This window comes from Molothrus ater, chromosome 7 (assembly GCF_012460135.2).
Source record: "Molothrus ater isolate BHLD 08-10-18 breed brown headed cowbird chromosome 7, BPBGC_Mater_1.1, whole genome shotgun sequence".
Taxonomy (NCBI): Eukaryota; Metazoa; Chordata; class Aves; order Passeriformes; family Icteridae; genus Molothrus; species Molothrus ater.
Window position 1 is genome coordinate 27,275,835 of NC_050484.2, and position 16,567 is coordinate 27,292,401.

Below are 16,567 nucleotides of genomic sequence, written 5' to 3' on the forward strand. Positions count from 1 at the left end.
CCTGTAGTTGTTCCTATGAGTTAACTGAGCAGACATTTTCCCTAGACCTGCCTTACTGATGATGGTAGCAGCACTGCATGCTCCTGGAGGAAGAGCAGTGATAATATGCTCATTCCATGCACTGGTCTCAAAGCAATTTAGACACTTAAAGTAATGTTCTGAAGCAGATGCACATTGTCTGCCCTGCTCTGTCAGCTGGGGGAATGGAAACACTGCAGGTGCTAACCTCTCTGTGGTGACACACTGGGTTAGAGGACACACACAAAGGTCCAACTATCAGACCACATCTCTCCAACCTGCCTGGCCCAAAGCAGAGTACAGTGCTCACCTCGTGTTTCTTATTGCTGTACCCATGGCCAGTCACATCAGTCTATGAAGCCTCCAACAAAAGCAAAGAAACAAAACCATTGAAATGCTCCAGCTTGCAGGATTTTTCTCAAGACAGTGTCTGGGAGATTTAATTAGATTCTCTTACTACCCCATTCTCAAAATAAATAGCAAGGAACAGCCTCCTCTCTGTGTTCCTTAAACCAGCCTGGATTTGCTCTGAAAAGTCGTTCTCTGCAGCAAGTCATAGATGAGGCAACCGGTTAGTAAAATGATCTCACAAACCCCTACAGAAAGTAGGAGCTATTTAATGCAGTTTCTTCCATGTGGCTGGAAAACTCTAGGCACACAGGAAGCAAAAATCAGATGGGCTGTAATATAAGCAGAAAATTTGGCAAGTTTGAACCCACCTCTGTCCAGACAAGACAATATTTGGATCCTGCTCTCACATTATGGAGCAGACAGTTAAATCTGTGTATGATCAGTCTGCAAATCTTATCACCAGAAGATATTACAGGGATCAAGAGATTAAGGTTTTAAATAAAGGGGGAAGACTGCATATTTATATGGTTAATAAGAATAACTTAGTTATATTAGTTAGGATTATTATTAAATATATGGCAGAGCTGATAAAAACCTGTGGCTTACTGCCAAAGAATTAAGCATATTTCTGATTTTCCTATGAATTGCATGTTACATACTTTGAGGTTCTTGCTCCTTCCCCAAAATTACCTGGTACTCATCCCTTTATTGAGATAGGGCCATAAATTTAGAAGGTATCACTTTTCTCCAGTCTAATGACCCTTGTTTTCCTAAAAAGGAAGAGGTCATGACTGCTAATGCTCAACACTACAGGCCACAGGATCTCAGTCAGAACAAACTGCACTGAAGCCCCTTCCTGCCCCCTCCTCAGTTTAAGACTACTCTCATTTATTTATTTTTTGTAGCATTTAGAATGACTATTCATGCACTGTCTGTGAATGCTGTATGTCCATGACTGTGGACAGGACCAGGTCTCTTTCTAGCTCACAGAGACATCAGGTTGCTTTGAGAGAACAATTCAAACCTGAGAAGCAAGAGTGGTGCTCTGTTACTGCCTTCATTCATGTGGACAGATCAGCAATGGAGGGGCTGACCTGCAGCTTCCATTTGAGGTAAAACTCAAAAAGTTTCAGGCTGCTGCAAATAAGCCAGCTGTAGATGCTTCTTAGTTGTTTATTCTGTCATCTCTTAACAGCAGAGTTCTAAAATGTTATAAATCCTAATCTCATTGTACAGATGAATTTTTCTTTGTAAGCATAGCTATATATAGGCATTACTTTAATGGCTCTCTAGTTTAAATAAACTACCCAAGTCCTGTTGTCAGGGATCTCCTTTTTAATTATTGGTTAACACTATTTCATCACATACTGACATGTTTTACAGTTATACACTGTATGAGTAAAATAGCTGCTGCAGACACTCTACCATGCTCAGTAGAGAAACACAGACTCCTGGAGCACAACCTGGAGTTCAGAGAATCAGCCAGCAGAACTCCAAGTTACCTCTTCTGTGACACTTTAGAGTGCAGAAAACATTTAATTTATCTGCTGGGGCTTATCCCAATTTATAAAAAATAATCAAGACTCAACTTGGTTCTTGAGCCCTGCTATTGGTACACTCTCAGATATCTGTATTTACTTCTTTGGACAAGCAAGTCTGTTACTCAGTTTAAGTCAAGACCCCAGCCACACTACCCTTCTCCTCTGAGTGGAACAGATAGCAAAGAGAATTGCTAATGATTTTTCTAGCCAAATGTTCTTTAATAGATTTCTAATCAAATTCATTTGGGGGCTGATTCTGCATTGATAACTTAGCAGAAATAATAGGAATGTAGGTTCAGGTCTCTAGGAGCAGTTACAAAGTGGGTAAAAATAGCTGATGGCCTCCCAGCTATTTCTGTTTCCCTGGGGATTTCTGTGGTGCCTCTCCTACCTGGATGTCTATTATTCCTAAATGGTGTGGAGTTTCCCAGTTCCACCAGATAAGCAGATAAGCATCCTCTATGTGACACATGACCACTGGAAGGCCTGAAATAGCTCAATCCTCCTTTAGCTCAGCAATTTCTATGTACCAATCCCATTCCACTGGGCTGAAGCCTTGGCTAGGATTTCCCTGTAACCTTGTGCATCCACAGCAACAGGACACCACACAAAAAGAGGGAAGAAGCTATACTGGCAGTGCAGTGGGACAACCCTGTTGGATGCCTATCAGATATTAATCTCACTTCTTTCTTGCTCCAGAAGTGTTATTAGTTCATCATCTTCCTCCTGGCTACACAAAGCTCTTAGGGCAGAATGTAAGAACTGCCATTTTTCACTGTTTTCACAAATGGTTTCTTTAAACAGTTTAAAGTGATGGTGTGCTGCTTTTGGAACATTAACAAATAATTTGGTGCTTAGACAAAAGAAAGACCAAAGTTCTAATCTTGAAAAAGCCACAATTTTCCATGTTAGGCAAAATTCCTTAGATGTGGTGGATGGCGACTGTTACGCAGAGACAAACCAATTACAAACAAGGAACTGAGCAACTGCTAATGAAATATAATACATCTCTTCCCCTTCTGCTCTACCCATCGTTCATTTTAACTACAACCTCTGGATGATTTTGGAAGACACAAAGAAAGGCAACATAACACTGCCTTTGTTCTCTGCACTGTCTCAGTAATGTGGATGTTTTCCAGGGGACAGCTTAAAGATATTGATCATGCTACACTTTATAAATGCTGAAAAAAAAAAAAAAAAAAATTACTTGTGGAAGTCAGCATGGCTCTCCAGAGACATGGCAAGCAAAGCATATACACTTCTTTGAGGAAACCACAAGTTTCAGTTGATAAAAATAACTTCAATGAAAGAGACTTTTCTGAGGTGTTTGTTTTAATACTGCATGATATATTGCAGAGAGTTAATTTTAAAACCAGGTTCAGGAACTTATACATTAAGTGATTAAAATCTGATAAATTACTGTGATTAAAAAAATCCTCAAAGTGAAATCATTCATAAACTTGCTGTCCTAGTGGAGCCCCAGCTGGGGTGCTACCAGCTCAGTATCAACATTTTTCTTAACATACATTTAACCTAAAGATGGCAAAAGCTGCAACTATCAGTGAGGCCAATGTCCCATTTTATAAAGATACAATGCATCAAAGAAAGAGGAACAAAAGGGCTTTATGTATAAACATGGAGATTTCATCCCAAAACTAGTAACTGTGAAAGGATTTAGGCAGAGGAGCTACAAAACTGCCATGTATATGAACTGAGGAGGGTGGAGGCTGTTTTAATCACACTTAGGCATTAGAGAAATTGCAAGGGAATACAGGTGAAAAATTGGAATATACAGAAAACAGACAAAAAGTATTCAAGGGCAGTAGAAAAATGACTTAGGGAAAGAGGCTTGCAGAATTCATCTTTTTATTTTACCAAAAAACCAAAGTACTGCATTGAAAAGAGCATGTAAGTGCCTCTGTAAAAAATAAATACTGATAACTAAAGGGCTCTTTAATCTAGCAGAGAAGGGCAAAATGAAGCCCATTCACTCAAAACTGAAGTTATATCCAAATAAAAAGTAAAGTACATGTTACCAGGGAAGGTAATCTGCCATTAGAACAATCCAGCAAAGCACAGGAAGCACATTTGCTTCAGGCCCTCAGAGCAAAACTTTCCATCTTTTTCAAAAAGGTACAGCAGACAGACATAGACACTGAGCTCAATTTAGGAATAAGCAAGTGAAATTCATGGCCAAAGGTGTCAGGAAAAAAGGGACCTTCTCACCTTTTATCTAAGACCCAGATTTTTCATCTGCCTCTCCTCTAGACAATAGGTACTCAAATGGAAAGTGACTATTATATCATAATAATTATACTTCTGTGATATGCATTTTGTGGCTTTTATTCTCCTGCTTCTTATTTTTCTTAGGGTACAGCTCTGTGCATTTTAGGAAGAGAGTTTCTAAGCAGCAGGAAGAATCTTCTCATACTTAACAGGCACAATAAAAGAGGTGTTTTAATACATGAGCCAGTTTTGAAAGCTTCACCTAAAATACATACATTATTAAATAGGCAAGGAAAATGTACCAGCCATATAACTTAGGCAATTACACTGTGAATTAATGTAAGATCCAAAGGTTCTCCTTATTTCTAGCCTCTATCACCACATATCTGAGTGTCTAACAATCCATAACACATTTATCATCAAATTATCTGTGCTGGGTAGAAACCTGCCATTAGTCAAGCTTGAGGCAGACAGATCTCTGCACCTTGTACCACCATTGCACAGCAGATTCAGAAGTGTTCACAATGGTGCTGCCCTCACCTGCTGCATTTACCCAGCCAAGGGCAGAGATCCTGAGTCAGACCTGGACTTAGCTGGAGTAGAGCTTCATCAGCTCCCTAGACTGAACTGGTCTTTTTTAGCTGGTGCTGAGTCATTTCTCTGCAGTATAGCTAACAATGAATGTATAGGGGACTCAGCTGTGGACTCACAGGGTAGTGTAGAGACAGACCTGGGAGATCAGTGTTTACTTAGCTACTGCAGAGTCCTTCTGCCTTTGTAGCTTCCTGTCTTCTTGTCAGAGTCTTAGTCAACACCTTTGTTTGCCACTAATTGTATGTCAAGAAGTGCCTAACAGTCTGCTTGAATACCTCCATTCCTCCAAACTTCACTCATGATCACTGCACCCACCAAATGATTTCAAACTCTGTGTCACAATCAGCATAAACTCAGCAGTTCAGAGCATTATGCTCATTGCTCATGACATTTTTTTGCAAACCCTTTGCAGTGTGAGAAGGCAGCAGTGAAGATACTCAGACTGTTGCTTACTTTTGACATAACAGTAACAAAGAGAGATTGAAATTACCCTAGAATTCAGTCACATGTATGGCTTTATCCAGGGGTTGACAAAATATTTCTAGGTTATAAATACAAATTCTTCATGAACAACAGGACACAAATCTCAAAGACTTTACAGTGGAAGAAAAGAGGAAAACCTTTCTTTGCACATCTAAAGTGCAAATACCACAAATTCAAAAATTCCTCATGTCTTGAATTTTGGTGTTTTTCAATTTTGTCCTACTTCTTCTCATTCTTGCCTGTGTTTGGTGTTTGCCCATCCCAACCCAATTTGCCTCCATGTTGATTTCCTGCATCATGTAGTTTCTACTTGAAAGTCTAACAGATGTTCTAGGATACCCATAGTCCTGTTCTCCACAGCTGCATGAAGCAAATTGCTGCCTATCTGGCAAAACTCAAGCTAGCTTTTTTTTTTTTTTTGTGTGTACATACAATTTTACACAGTAATTATTTGAACTTTATTATATATAAATAATATTGTCAATGGGAGATCAGATAATCCTGTGTTTAAAGCAGCAAACTAGAATGTGACAGATTCCAGCATTTTGGACTAGCCACACAATCACTCTGTGCTTGACTGTCTGTGTCTAAGCAAAGATTGTGCTTATTGTGTCTCATCTCTTGCCCAGCTCCTCTGGTTTGGACTGAAAGCTCTTTGCAGTGTTTTACTGAAGACAATGGACACCCTCTCAGTTGAGGACTGAAGATTTTTGAAGTACACGAATATCACATTTGAAAAATCAAAAAAATTCCTGCTTTTAGATAGATGCCTTCATTTTAGCTTCTCAGAAGAAGGGTGGAAAGGCCCCATGGCTGGATCAGAAATGCCTGAAACTCCGAACTTCTGGGACAGCATGTGCAAGTTCAAGCAATTCCTACTTTAAAGTGCAGTTTAACGGAGTGCACCTGCCTCCCAAGCAGCTCTGTGATATTCAACCTGAACAGATTGCAGTGTGTGAGCAGATTCAATTCTCACCTTTCAGGGAATTATACAGCTACAAACTCCTACTGCAAGCAAACATTGAATCCCACGTGGCTGAATGCCAGTGGCTCATTGCTGAGGACCCGGGCTAAGCCAGCCTGCCTGGCCTCACACCCCTCTGCAGGATGCTACCCCTGGCTTGCCACCACTCCACTCCCTGATGTGTCACAAATTGTGTCCTCTCCAGCAGTGAAATCACCTTTAAATTTCATGCAGAGCAAGTGTAATAACTTGAACAGGGGGCCTTTGAAGTGGCTTGCTTGGTGGTGCTCATACCCATGTGGCAGTACAGCTAAACTGCTGCAAATTTGCAAGCTCAAACTGGTGTCAGACATTCTCTGTGTGGATTTCACATGTTGCAAGTATATTTACCCATAACATCATTATAACAAAGCAAAACTTACCTCTGTTTTCCCTTTACTTTGACAGGACCTCCTGGTGTCTTCATCTGAACCCCATGCTGTTGCCTGAAAAACCAAAGTGCACAAGTCACACAAGAATGCCACCAACCACCATGTCTGGAGACTCCCAAAACAAAAGCAAGCATCTCCAGCCAATTTACACAGCCCAATTTAAAAGCAGCATTGTGACAGTAAACATGTATCTAACTCCCACTGTGCTCACAGTGCACACAAATGATAAATAGATGAGAAGTTCAGAGGCGGTGGCAACTGGAATGTTCACAGAGGAAAGACTTTAATTTACATGTAAATATAACTTCTGATCATCATTCAGCTGGAAGGTCCGAGACATAAGCCCCACACACCAAGTCATCACATTCTTTTTAAAGAGGATAGTGCAGTATAAACCCCAAGCTTTCATTGCCAAAAAGAAAAGTTCCCTACAGCGAAGTCCAGCAGTTGTGCACAAATCTGTTGGTCTTCTTAAATTTACCCCCAAGATTATCACCTTCTAAATAACCCTACAGTGAATCAAGCTGGATCAAAACTGGGAGCTGACAGGTAAAACCCAGAGAGACGGGAAGAGGGGAGAAAGGCTGATGGTGATTTGTGATGCCAGACAAGTGGGGTCAGGTCCTGAGGTAGAGTAAAACACATTAAGGCTGAGGGCACTATTGACTGGAGGCTGAGAGCATGTGGGGTCCCCAGTGACCTCTGACTGCTTCAGAATGAAGAGGCCCCTTCCTTCACAGGAAAAGTCAAGACCAGAATAGCTGCATTAGAGAGAACTTTTAAATGTAAAATATTTAGCAACATATCCAACTATTCAGTGCCTTCCTCAATTTTTCTCCCTTCAGCACTTTTTAAAAATAGTCCTAACAAATTCAAGCAGGTATTGTTAGCTGGAGGTGAAAATACATATAAATATCCATACTATACATAATACATCATTCTGAGTACCAGAAAAACAGCTCTGCTACATAGGGAAAGGCCAGGCTCACAAAGTAAAGATAAAGACCCAGAGCTCCCTTAACAGAGCCAGATTTTCTTTATTTTTATTTTCCTCAGTCCATTACCAACAAAGGAAATAGCTTCAAAGTTCGGTCCGGATCTGAACTCTTCTTGAACTTCTCACTGCAGCCAATATGTTTTTTAAAACCTAGGCTGCCATAGAAATTGTCCTCTTGACACATGATAAATCCATATTTTTTTGCAGGAGAAAGTTGGGAAACCACTAAAAAGAGAAGATGAATTTTCCAACTCCTAGCTCAGGTCCATGAAGACACTAATTCAGATGTACAAGAAATGCAACCAGCCAGGAAATGCATTTATATACAACATTAGGGGAAGGGATAGTTCTATCTCATTCAAAAAACCCAAAAAACAAAACCAAAAACCCCACCCCATCTCTTCATTAGCTGAGCATTCCATTCATTTTGACTTGAAATAAAGACTTCATGAGCACAGGCAAAAGTCTGGTGAGAGAAGAGAGGAGCACGTCTTTCCCTGGAAGCCACTTGGGAAATATCTCCCATATACTGCAGTCCAATCCAGGGTGAAGGCCAAAAGCTTGTGCCTCAGAAGTGTTTTTATGAGAGCTGGGACAAGTCCTTGCTGAAAAGGATCATTCAGTCATATCCTGAGAGGGAATGACACTGGATGACAGAGCTCACATTGTAAGCCATCACAGGAGAGCAAGGAATTTTGCCTGCTGACTACCAGCAGCCGTTGACATCAGCAAAGCAACTGCACAGTAGGATTATGATCTGTAATCCCAGCTCTAGCCCATGCTCATTAAAACACAGTGTCTTTGTACCTTCAATCAAGTTTTGACAATTTTAATTAAAAAAATAAAAAGAAAAAAGATACTCAGAAAAGAGATCATTTATTGTGAGGCCCTTCTTCCCATTTTAAAACCAGAGACAGAGAACTTTCCATTATACAGCCCAGTTTGCTTTAACAGTGCTTGACAGGAGAAAATGAAAACAAAAATTGTTGGTTGCTCCAGCAATCAATGCTGCTTCTCTGCAAATACTCTGGGTCATTTGGGATTGCAGCAGTGCAACACACAAGAATTTGGCCTCCAAGGGGTCACTCAGCTCTTCCTGCCAGACACCTGCACCACAGAACTTTGAGGCATGCTGCAAACACAGCTCTAGTCAGAGCATTGCTCTCCTCCAGCCATGTTCTAATGTGCCTAAATGTTTTCTTTTATTAGGCACATTGCCCTTCAGCCTTCTGAGGCATTACCTTGATGTGTAGTGATAAAGAAGATCTTAGTGATGGCCCAAATTATAGCAACATGTTGTTTGTGACTACACCATTAGTCAGGGTGCATCTCATTAGAGCTAAGAGGATAATTAAGCAATATGGCAAGCCAGAGTGTGTTTTACAAGTCCCACACATGTCTTTGGCAGGACAGGGGGGAGCTAGCTTGAGGGCTGAGTAACTCCAATGACCTCTGGTGACTCAAAGAAAATATTCATGACCCTGCAAAGCAGAACATCATGAAAATAATAAAAGTATAATTGCAAAGCCAAACAGCTAATGTGCACTTAAATATTTGTACTGTAAAGTCCACTGACCTACAGACTAGACCAGGCCTTGTGCTGGACTCCCAGGAGTCCACACACATCTGAGGCCATGGCCTGTGCCTTGGACCTGGCTAGGCTCAGACCTCTGAGTCTGGGGCTTTCACATGAGCTCTCCAGCATTGTTCAGTTTCTTTACCTGACTGATCAGCTGTCTTTTCAATGGATGCTGGTGTTCTGTCCTCTCACTGGTGTATCCAACCCAAGCCCCTCCTCCACAGATGATCATATGTTCTTCCTCTGCCTTAGATCCATTTTGCCCCAGGATCAAACTACTGGACATTTGACAGAGCAACTTTCAGAAAGATCTCTCTCTCTGAGATGCATCTGTGTGTAGCTGTATATTAATCAGTGAGGCACAGACCTACTTAACACTTGCATAACACCTCAGCACTGTAAGAGATGCTTTGTACTTTGTCTTCCTTACCTGACCATAATGCTTCTCTAAAGCCATTCTCTTGAACAATGGCTTAGGTGCCTCCCTTCCCATTCCTCATATCTCTCAATAAACCAAATTATTATTTTTTTCCTTTTTTTACTGCTTTAACTGCCTCTGCACACTTGGATGAGGTACAAACTGTATCCACCAGATGTTTTCGGTCACTCTGTTGGGATATCATCCTGAATTTATGATTAATTTTCTCAGTTGTCTGAGACATTTCAGTTTCCCAGCCCCAGAACACACATCTGGGATTATTTTTATACCTCCTGCTACATGTGTCAGTCAAAAGCAGTACACATCTCTGGACCCATATGCAATAAAACAATTTTCATGGCATGGGTTGTGGAATAGAGTCTGGATGAAGACGTGACAAACCTGGGAGCAGGGCTATATGCAAACACAGGACAGTGTGTACTAGCCATGTGCTTAAGCAACCAAGCAAACAGCTTTTTAGGCTGTCAGGGTGTCAGCAATTCTTCCCATGACATCCTTATAGAGAGCACTCCAGCTTCTCATGCTACCTCCTTACAAACTCTCAAGTATTTCTTCCCTCATGCATTTCCAGAATAAATGCAGTTTCTCAGAGCATTTCCAGTCCACTTTGAGGACCTCCTCTATAACCACATGGCCCATTTGCATGATGGAGGTACCCAGATCCATGTGCCATGTGAAGGGAACAGCTCAGGGCTGCAGTTGCTCTGTAAGATGAGCCATGCAGGCCACAGGCAGGACTGCCCAGCCGCCTGTGCAGACAGACAGCAGAGGACAAACAGCTTTGTTTTGTCCCTGAACTGAAAATGCAAATAAACGTGCCCTCCTTCAGCCTATTTGTGAGGACAGCTAGTCTTTCACATCTGTTTCTTGAGTTCTATGCAGGCAGATTTTCTCAAATATTTTTTTTTAAATTGCATGTTGTGTATTATTTCTGCATTTTTAGAAGTCCCATGAAGGAGACAATCACAGAGAAGCATTCATGTGTACAATCACATGCACCTGGTGTGGCATTGCCCAACTAGAAATCAACAGAAGGGGCCACAATAGCTAACCCTATTCAGTGCATATCTGAATATTCAGAGGTCACATCTGGACACAGAAAGAAAGAGTTAATGTCTCTCCCAATAAATTATAAGCATCACAGTTTGCTACCAGCTCTGACTGCAGATCAGCAGTGCTCTAGAATTCTAGCTCATCATGTGCTGTCACATCAGTTATTCAGCACGCACTGCTGAGAGAAGCTTTCTAGATACATTTATTTAATTACCTGCACATCCCGGCGCTGGCTTCCAAAGCACCTGCCTGTCACTAGCAAGTCCTGTTATCAATAGTTATGTGTATCCTCAACTGTTAATGTGAAAGTTTCTTAGACTTCTATGGACCAGCTTTTACACTCAGGTCAGCAATTTATACTTCAACACCACAATATGAATTTATAGATTAAGTATACACTAATCCCTGCACTGTACTTGCACAATAAGAGGTTGCAGATTTTCATGCAAAACCAAACCATTGCTTTAAAACTGGAAAGTTAAGATTGGAGGAGAATATATTACATGCATATTTATCAATTAAACACATTGTTAAACACATCTAAGGTGTTTTATTACAAACCTATCCATCTGCTACCAACCTCACTTCCATGAAACAACTGCTGCATGCAAACCACTTGCATGCCTGAAGACAGACCCACAACCATGTTGTTCAGTCCTTTTAGGGGAAAAATGTGTAATACCAGAATGCACATTGTATATTTCTGAAAGGAAACAAAAATCCCTCAAGTACAAACTTACTAGAAAAAAATAACAAACTCAACAAACAAAACCACCACGAAACAAACAAGCGAACACCCCCCAAATCAGGTACTGATTCCATGAGATGCCAGCTTTTTCTGGAAGGTACTGTGTTCCTCAGGTTTCTGCTCCTGTCAGCAGATGCAGAAGCAAAAGCAGCACCTTGTGTCCCCGGATCGGGTGTGCAGGGATTGCTGACGCAGGAGTTTCCATTTCCATCAACTCTCCACAGTGCCCACAGGAGATTTCTCAGCCTGCCCATGGAATGTGAGGTGATTTTGGTTCTCTGCTTGTGCTGCAGGGGCACCCCGAGCAGAGCCTGCCAGTCACATCACCCTTTGCTGAGTTACACATGAGGAAGGAGGGCAGGAGGTGCTGTGCTGTGACAGCTATTGTGCACCAGAGATCTGAGCTGGCAGACTTATTCCTTTCCCAGTGTATTTATTTACATCTTCCTTTCCAGTAACTGTACAAGGCACTAGTATGTTCAGAAAAATGTACCTCTGGAAAAAAAAACAAACCAAAAACTTGCTTTCAGACCAAAAATCTCTTCATCTCTTATTTACATTCATAAATTTTTTTTTGATCAGCTCATTTTACAGTAAGGCATGGAAGATTTTCTTCAAGTCTATGGAGAGAATAACATGGAGGGACTATGTTTCCATCCTGCATTTAGAATCTGCCAACTTCAATGTAAACAAAGCACATATTTACACACCCTACTGGACCAGTTTAGCTTAATCACGTTCTTAGGGACTTTGCTAAATTGGAGTGCAGAGTCATTCCCTCAGTGGCTGCTCAGAGGCTGGTTCATTCCCTTACAAGATGCCAGCCACAATATTCCATCCACACTGATGAACAGATTTCAGATCTCTAAAGTATCACCCATAGATTCTTGCTGATAATGAAAAATCCATTTTACAAGTGTTTCCCTATGTTTCAATATACTTTGTAGTGTCTAACATAACATAGCAGCAGGGTAGATTTACCCTTCTCTGGGCAAATGCTGCAGCATTTTAAAGAATTTGATAAATTCTGGGTCTTACAACACTTGGAAGGAAAAAAATCTTTCAAAGAAGTTCTATAGGCTGGATGCAGAAAATCCATGTAGAGGTTATTCCATTTCTATGATGTTTACAGTGAAAACATTCCTACAACACTTTAGCTATTTCTCCCCTATTTAATCCTCCAGAACTTCTCCATAAATACTTGCTGTTTTAGTCTAAAAGTGGAAAGTTAAATTCCCTTTTTGAAGCATTGGTTTTTGTCTCTTGAGGACAAGGAACATTTACAGTGCTCCATAAATAATAACTTTTTGAAATCTAATAAAGCACAGTAGCTTAATGCCCTAGAGGCCATTTTTGAAGTTTCAACACTGGTAATTTATTAAAACTGTGATAAGCATGTCTGATAAAAAGATAACTAATACCAAAAGAACAGGATGCCAAACTTCAATAATTAGTTCTGCTTCACACTGCAGTATTTGAATTGCAGATCACTGCTGCGTGCAGTGACAGGTATGAGGAATGATCATGGAATTCAGTCAATTCATTGCAGGGAGAGGAGGGGGTTTGGATGAAGGGAATTGCATTGTGTGTTATCAAATTATTAATTGATTTCCCTTAAGTGATCTCAGATCCTTCAAGATGTAGTAAATTCAAGCTGTTTGCTCCATTTAAACCCATAGTGCCTAACAACAGAATGGCCCAGACATGGCTCTCCTGGAGTGGCTGGACAGTAACTCAGCTGGGGAAGACCTCAAATATAACACTTGGAAGATGGAGGTTCACAAACAAACAAACAAACAAACAAGTTAAAAAAATCCATCAGTAGGTTTCAGGTCCTGTAACCTTAATCTCTGAATCAGACCCTCTCTCTACAAACAAATGTCAGCATCTCACTGTACAGGGATGGCTCTTGGCCTGGCATTTATTGGCTGCTAAACACAATTGCTCACTCTGCTCATGCCAGAGAAGTGGATGCTTCATATTGGCATAGTAAGGATGGAATAATCCATCAAAAGAAGGACATTTAAGAATGGATAGTTACTCAATTCCAAGTAATACCATCTTTGGATATTCATGATTCTCTGTCCCATGGACTGTTCTCACATCCTTGCAAAGGGAAATGCAATAGTCTGAGGTACATTCCTCTGCCCTGGTTCACCTATTGCACAGATCAGCTTTTGACCAGTAAACAGGGAGGAGCATTTTCAGAAGACTGACTTTGTTTTCTTTGGTTTCATTCTTAAGCCTTGTTGATTTAGAGTAGTCTGGCCCTTCACTTTATGTTTCCAGGCACAACTAGACACAGGACCACTCTAACACCTGGCAGAACAGGGCCCCAGACTCCAGATAAGGGAGCTCTTGCTCTTTTGATCAAGTTATCTCAGCCCAAACGAGGTCCTGTACCTCAGCTGAGCCATGGTCACTCACCCTGTTTATGGTCCTCCTGTATCTCAGATGCAAGGTAAAATGCTTCACAGTTTTCCTCCTGTGCACAGGTAAGCTCCTGTACCACAGTTGGGCATCTGTGCCTAAAGGCACAATCTGCTCTCAACTGCAAATGTTTTTCTTTCAGAGAAAGTTCTTAGCTGCTGTGAATTCTTCTTTGGTGGTCAATGCTACTGATTTTCTCTCTTTCACAGCTTCAAAATCCCTTGTTATTTACTTGTATTATAGAAGCACGTAGTGAACTGAGATTGTGACCCCATATTTCTAGGCAATATACAAACATGCTGTGGGAGAGAATTTCTGCCTGAGAGCACTTACAATCTAAACAGAAAACACAGGCACATGGGAGGAAGAGAAACCCAGATGCACAAAGAGGTCAACTGACTAGGAAAAGCCACCAAGCATGTCAGAGGCAGAGATGAGCACTGACCCTTGCTCTCTTGTGGACTAAAAACTTTCCTGTCTAGCACAAATGAGTTCTTAGACAGCGTTTTTTCTTTTGCTAGTGTCACAAAATACATCCACTGAATCAGTGGTGTGTGAGGGAGGGGGGTTAGAGATTAGAACAATGGGCAAGACTCCATGTCCTGTCCTCTTCTTTCTGACATCTTCGGGCATGGCTACAGTCTCATCTACAAAAAGAAATTTGAGGTTTTGTGCCTTCAACTTCCATTTGTCCTGCAGGAGATTCCATTAAACAACAACATAAGGTCTGTAAATCTGACACTCCCCCCTCTCTACAATGTCAGGTAGGAATTTACAACTCCAGACTATGCATTCCCTTATCTGAAAGGAGCATTGTGTGAGGCTTAACAGATCATGGTTTCTACAGTGTACCCAAATGGAAGTACTGTACAAGTCCAAGGTCTTATTATTAAAGACGATTGTCTAAAGATTTAGTAAAGAACATTTGATACCAAATACTAAAACTAAAATGGTGTTTTCTAAGAGACAAACAACAGTCATGTACAGGTTACAGCTTTTTTCAGCTCTTCAGGAATTTTAGTGTACAAAGAACATGTTACGATGAAGCAGCCGGCTCAGTCTTAGGTGCTGTCAAATTAAAATTCATATCCGAAGCAAGCAGATTGTCTTGCCACTGCTTGAAGTATATTTTCAGTAACTTTTCTGTAAAGCATTTGTAACTTGATGCTGAATCCCATACAGAGGAGAATTTGAGCTTTTTAACATAATGGAACTTTGTCATCCCAATCTGCAGTTTTCAAAGGACCTGTGAGCCTCCACTGCAGCCCAAGACTCCCCATGCAAGCCTGTGTAGGTACAGCCTTGTCAAAATGCATTATAAGTAAGGTGCAATAATAAATGGGGCATCAGGTAGCAGAGGACAGCAGAGTACTGAGAGACAACAGAGCACAACCACACAAAAGGGAAAGGTCACAGCTCACCAGCCACATAACTCATTGTGAGGTTTTCATAACCAGAAGTGTTTTATTATATCAAGGATTGGATTCTTCTGAGACCCAAAGGGAACACATGGGAAAAAGCAAGAGGAGAATGCACATTAACTAAAGGCACAAGAGGTGCTGGCTTAATGGACTGATTCAGAGTGGGTTAAATCTCTCACTAAGAGTGATAAGAAGGTTTGTGGAAGACCCTTACAGTTAACACAAGCACTAAGGCAATGCCACAAGGACAGGTCCAAAGAGAGGGCAATCAGTGTAAGGGTACAACGATGCTGGGTTGCAGAGCTGTCCATAATGATGAAAAAAGGAGGGCACACTCTGCTCTGCCTGTGTGCTGAGCTTTGACAGTTGCATATTTACACAGCAATGTTAGATGAACACACCAACACGAAGCTTTGCAAGGAAGATACAGTTCTGAAGAAGAGAGATAAAGATGGCACTGCATTTCAGTTCCCACTATCTAGTGTTTGTATTTTTATCATTCTATGTAAAGAAAAATGTCAGTCTGTGCCAATGATTTCATTTAGCTGGTGATCTACTTCCTTTTGCTTGAAAGTGCTTAACAGTGCAATAATTTAGTTGCAAGTTCTATATAGGAATGCTTATCTTTTTTTGAAAGCTATTGCTTTTAAGCATGAAAAAGCATGGATGGGGCCAAATATAAATTGACAGTCTCAGTAAACTGGGATGATAGTGAAAAAAGACCTTGAAGCTCTCACCTATAGCCAGTTTAGAGTGAATGACAACATCTAGAACTGGAGAACAGCAGAGGGGATGTTGGGGAAAGATGACAATGTTTTTCCTATTAGTGAAGATTGAAAGCATACAGAAACTGAGATGAGACTTTCAGCACACTGGGTAATTAACTGCCACAGTAGAATTTGGTTTCTTGCCATGTCACATTCGGTTTACAGCTTAGGATAACAAACATTTACAAAATGTACTGGAGATTACAGAGACATAAGATTATATGTTAAATCAATAAAATAACTAAATAAAGAGGTTAAAATATACTGAGGGGAAAATAATTAAAGAAAAAATTCACTGCTGTTAAGCACAGGTCAGAAATATAAGTACAGCTGATGCAGAGGCAGGTGCAGTTGTCACTGGCCAGGTGGGTATCACATAGAACCATTTCTCATAGCACCAGCACTGTTTATTCTGTAAAGAGCAGGCTTTGTTTTGGGGTTTCTTTTCTTCAGTTGATACAAACAAGGTACAACAAGCTATTTCTAAGAAGTGAGCCAATGAATGTCGTCACAGCAATGGTTTCC

General features: G+C 40.8%; 1 protein-coding gene across 5 annotated transcripts in view; it reads right to left on the reverse strand.

Moving 5' to 3' along the window:
- The window catches only part of SEMA5B (semaphorin 5B), a 266,971-nt gene that overhangs the window by 72,303 nt on the left and 178,101 nt on the right, over nucleotides 1–16,567 (reverse strand). For all 5 annotated transcript variants that reach the window (XM_036386655.2, XM_036386657.2, XM_036386654.2 and 2 more), the window contains one exon: nucleotides 6,600–6,662. In XM_036386655.2, coding sequence (XP_036242548.1) covers nucleotides 6,600–6,662 — 63 coding nt within the window. The remainder of the gene's footprint in view (nucleotides 1–6,599; nucleotides 6,663–16,567) is intronic.